Source organism: Cricetulus griseus, chromosome 6, assembly GCF_003668045.3.
Source record: "Cricetulus griseus strain 17A/GY chromosome 6, alternate assembly CriGri-PICRH-1.0, whole genome shotgun sequence".
NCBI lineage: Eukaryota > Metazoa > Chordata > Mammalia > Rodentia > Cricetidae > Cricetulus > Cricetulus griseus.
This window is the reverse complement of record NC_048599.1, coordinates 105,452,977-105,456,632: the sequence shown is the minus strand read 5'-3', so window position 1 is coordinate 105,456,632 and position 3,656 is coordinate 105,452,977. Positions and strand designations below refer to the sequence as shown.

The 3,656-nt window shown below is 36.9% G+C and overlaps 1 protein-coding gene across 1 annotated transcript in view; it reads right to left on the bottom strand.

Annotated features, from left to right (window-relative positions):
• Positions 1-1,958: 1,958 nt before the first annotated feature.
• Ccdc173 (coiled-coil domain containing 173) overlaps positions 1,959-3,656 on the bottom strand; it is a 29,573-nt gene continuing 27,875 nt past the window's right edge. Inside the window, exon 9 of the mRNA XM_027420229.2 lies at positions 1,959-2,414. Within this exon, the coding sequence (XP_027276030.1) occupies positions 2,070-2,414 (345 nt within the window). The 3' untranslated portion in view covers positions 1,959-2,069. The remainder of the gene's footprint in view (positions 2,415-3,656) is intronic.

Here is a 3,656-nt window from a genome sequence, read left to right as displayed (position 1 = left end):
AGCACCGGGGAAGGGAGAATGAGGCACTGCCTCATAAATAAATAAATAAATAAATAAATAAATAAATAAATAAATAATGGCTCTTGAGGAACACCACCAAAGGTTCACCTTTAGCACACAGATGCACCTGCACGCACACACACACCAAAAATAAAAAGTAGAGTGGTTGAGAGGCTAATGATATTGGCTGGAGGGGCTGTGGGTTTGAGACCAGCCTGAACAACACAAGATGTCTCAAGGAGAAAAAATCTCACACACTCATGCAATAATAACCACTAAGGTTGCTTACAATTAGCCTTGGGCTAAATTCCAGCACTAATCATAGACACACAACCTCACAGAATGTCTTCCTAAAAAAAATGTAAGAATATGAACCTTTAATGGGAATACAAAATGGCCCTACCTCTTTAGAAAGCAAGGCAGCCAGATGTGATAGGCCACACTTGTAATCCATAAGAGACAGAGGTAGGAGAGTCCAGGGCTTGAGAACAGACTGGGCTATATATATAGACACTGTCTCAAGAGGAATAAGAAAAAAATATAAAAACTGGACTGGAAACATGGCTCACTGGTTAAAAGCTCTTGCTCTGGCAGAGAACCAAGGTATGGTTCCCAGCACCCACATGGTAGTTTGCAATTATTTGTAACTCCAGTTCCAGGGAATCTAATCTTTTCTGACCTTTGTAGGCACAAGTCATGTACATTATGCATTTACATACATGCAAGCAAAACATACACATGAAAATATTTTTTTAAAGTATATACTGTAGGATTCTACTTATGGGGCATATGAAGTATTTAGCCAGATTTGTAGGTAGAAACAATGGTTATTTATAAAGCTGAGGGGAGGAAAGGTTGGGGCATACTTTAAGTGGATATCGAATTTTAGTTGTACAGAATGGAAAACAGAAATTGCATAGCAATGTAAATATACTTAACAGTTTCATTGATTTGTTTTTCAAGACATGTTTTCTTTGTGTCCTGGCTGTCCTGGAACTTACTCTGTAGACAGGCTGGCCTCAAACCCACAGAATTCCCGTGTGTCTGCCTCCTTAGTGCTGAAATTAATGGTGTGGGCCACCACCGCCCAGGGCATAAATATACTTGATACTATTAAGTCATACTTAGAAGTGGCTAAGATGGTAGTTCATGTCCTATTTTTTTTAACCACAATTCATAAAACCCAATGCACTTGTATATCAAATTGACAAAGCTACGTTTAGAATTATTTTAAATAATTTCATGTCTAGGAAATATACACAATAAACCATAGAGAAATCAAAACCCTATAGTAATCATATTACTAACAATGAAGTTTTGAATGACTTTACAGAATGACATGGAATAAGCACACAAATTTCTGTTGAGGCAAGTACTATCTCTGATTTAGTCTTAAGGGCAAAGTACTGACAATAGGGTATATAACACAGAAGTACACTCTGAAATAAGTCGGACACTGAAGTCCACAGAATGGCTGTGTTCTTAAATAACTAGGATAGACATAGACAAAGCAGAGGCTGTAGAAGAGACATGGTGAGGTACTGCTCAATGGGTTCAAGGTCATGTTGTACAATCCTGTGAATGAATGCACTTTGTCGTAGGCAGATTTTTTTATCCCTTACTGAAAATGTTCTAAATGAAATTGACATTGTGCGGCTGATGATGGAGTTCAGTCAATAAAGTGAATTCTGACCTGGACCCAAGAGCCCACATTTAAAGAAAAAATTCTAGTACGATGGGACACACTTGTAATCCCAGTGCTGAGGAGGTGGACACAGATCCCTGAAACTAACTGAGCCTGCTTGTTGAGTTCTGAGCCAGTGAGATATCCAGTCATCTAAAAAAGTTAGAAGCAGTGAAAGAAACAACACCCAAGGTTGTTCCCTGGAATCTATACACACACATGCACAGATGCCTGCTTCTATAAGTGTTCTTAGTGGAAATACTACAAAGAATCAAATCAGGCAACGCATTTTATAGAGATGAGTAGCTTTATTATCAGAAATTCCATTATATTTGTAGCTCATACTTGCTACAATAAATTTTATCAGTCATAAAAATAAACTTTTTTACCATGTAAAACCTAGTCTCTTCTTTGACTTCTGAAAATCATTATACTTTGATCTTTGAGAGTTAAAAAAAGGGAGCTGGACTCCAGTGAAATCCTGTGTCTGGTAGCTTGGTCGAATGCCACCTCTGCCTGCAAAGGGTGGTCCACGTCCACCTCCCACTCCTTCCTGAACAGCTCTTATCAGAGGGTAAGTGTATTTCTTTGCTGATTCAGATTCAGATTCAATCACTTCTCTGGCATACTTCTGAAATTCTTTCTCCTTCTCAGCTGCAAGTGCTTCAGTAAGGTTCCAGTAACTTAATTCTTCTTCTTTTGATTGTTTTGCATTAAATTTATTCAAGGCCTATTGGGAAGGAAAATAAATTTTAATATTGGTCAAAACATCAGTTTTCCAAATATGTATATATTTTAAGATATAGTTATAATTTTATAAATTCTGTATTTTATAAATATGCTATAACTCAATTCTTCTATGCTAAAAATATACAAAGTCCATACTTTGTATATCAATCAAACATATTAAGCTCATACACAGGCAAACAACATAGCAAAATCATTACAAGTATAGAATTTAGGTAAAAATTGGGCAGCTAAATTTACAATTTTCAAAAATAAATAATCTTACAATTTTCTTTCAATCATTTACATATGTGATATTCAGTAGGTTAAAAGGCATAAAAATAATTATTGTTCCTGTCAGTCAACATAAAACTAAGCCAGCAGGGAATACCTAAGTTATATGCAACTGATTATATTCTGTTTCCCAGGAATGTGAAGCTAGAACAATGAATGGGTGACATTAATCTATGAAAATTAATTCAGAACTGAGTAAATAAATACTATAGGCAATCTCCCAAACACTTTACTTTAGAAAGCCTTTGTCTTATAATTTATATTGGAGATGTTTCTAATGGCTTTGCTGTGAAATTTTGATTGACAGATTTCACTTTATTTTTGTAGCATTTTAAGAAATGCTGAGGCCGGGTGTTGGTGGCGCACACCTTTAATTCCAGCACTCAGGAGGCAGAGGCAGGTGGATCTCTGTGAATTCGAGACTAGCCTGGTCTACAAGAGCTAGTTCCAGGACAGCCTCCAAAGCCACAGAGAAACCCTGTCTCAAAAAAAAAAAAAAATGCTGAATTTCTAAATTTAAGTTGTATTCCTGTATATTTATATATTTAATATCCAAGAAAGTATCTTCACAATCTATTACTTCAACACAAGATATAATTATTTCTACCAATTGAAATTATGAGGGAAAGGCACATGATTACTGAGTTCTAAAAGTAAGACTAATATTCTGTTTGTTGAATTGGTGATAAAATATCCAGTCTTAAAAAAATAGTATTCAGTGGTGCCATCTAGGAGGCAAAGACAGTCTATGGGACAGTCTAGGTCCCATAGACTGTGGAGCCAGTGTTTATTCCTAGAGCACAAATGGACTTTGGGAGCCCATTCCCTATGGAGGGATACTATTGCAGCCCAGATACAGCGAGGGCCTAGGCTCTCCCCCAGATGATATGACAGACTTTGATGGTCCCCCGTGGAAGGCCTAACTATCCCTAAGGAGGTGGCAGGGCGTGAG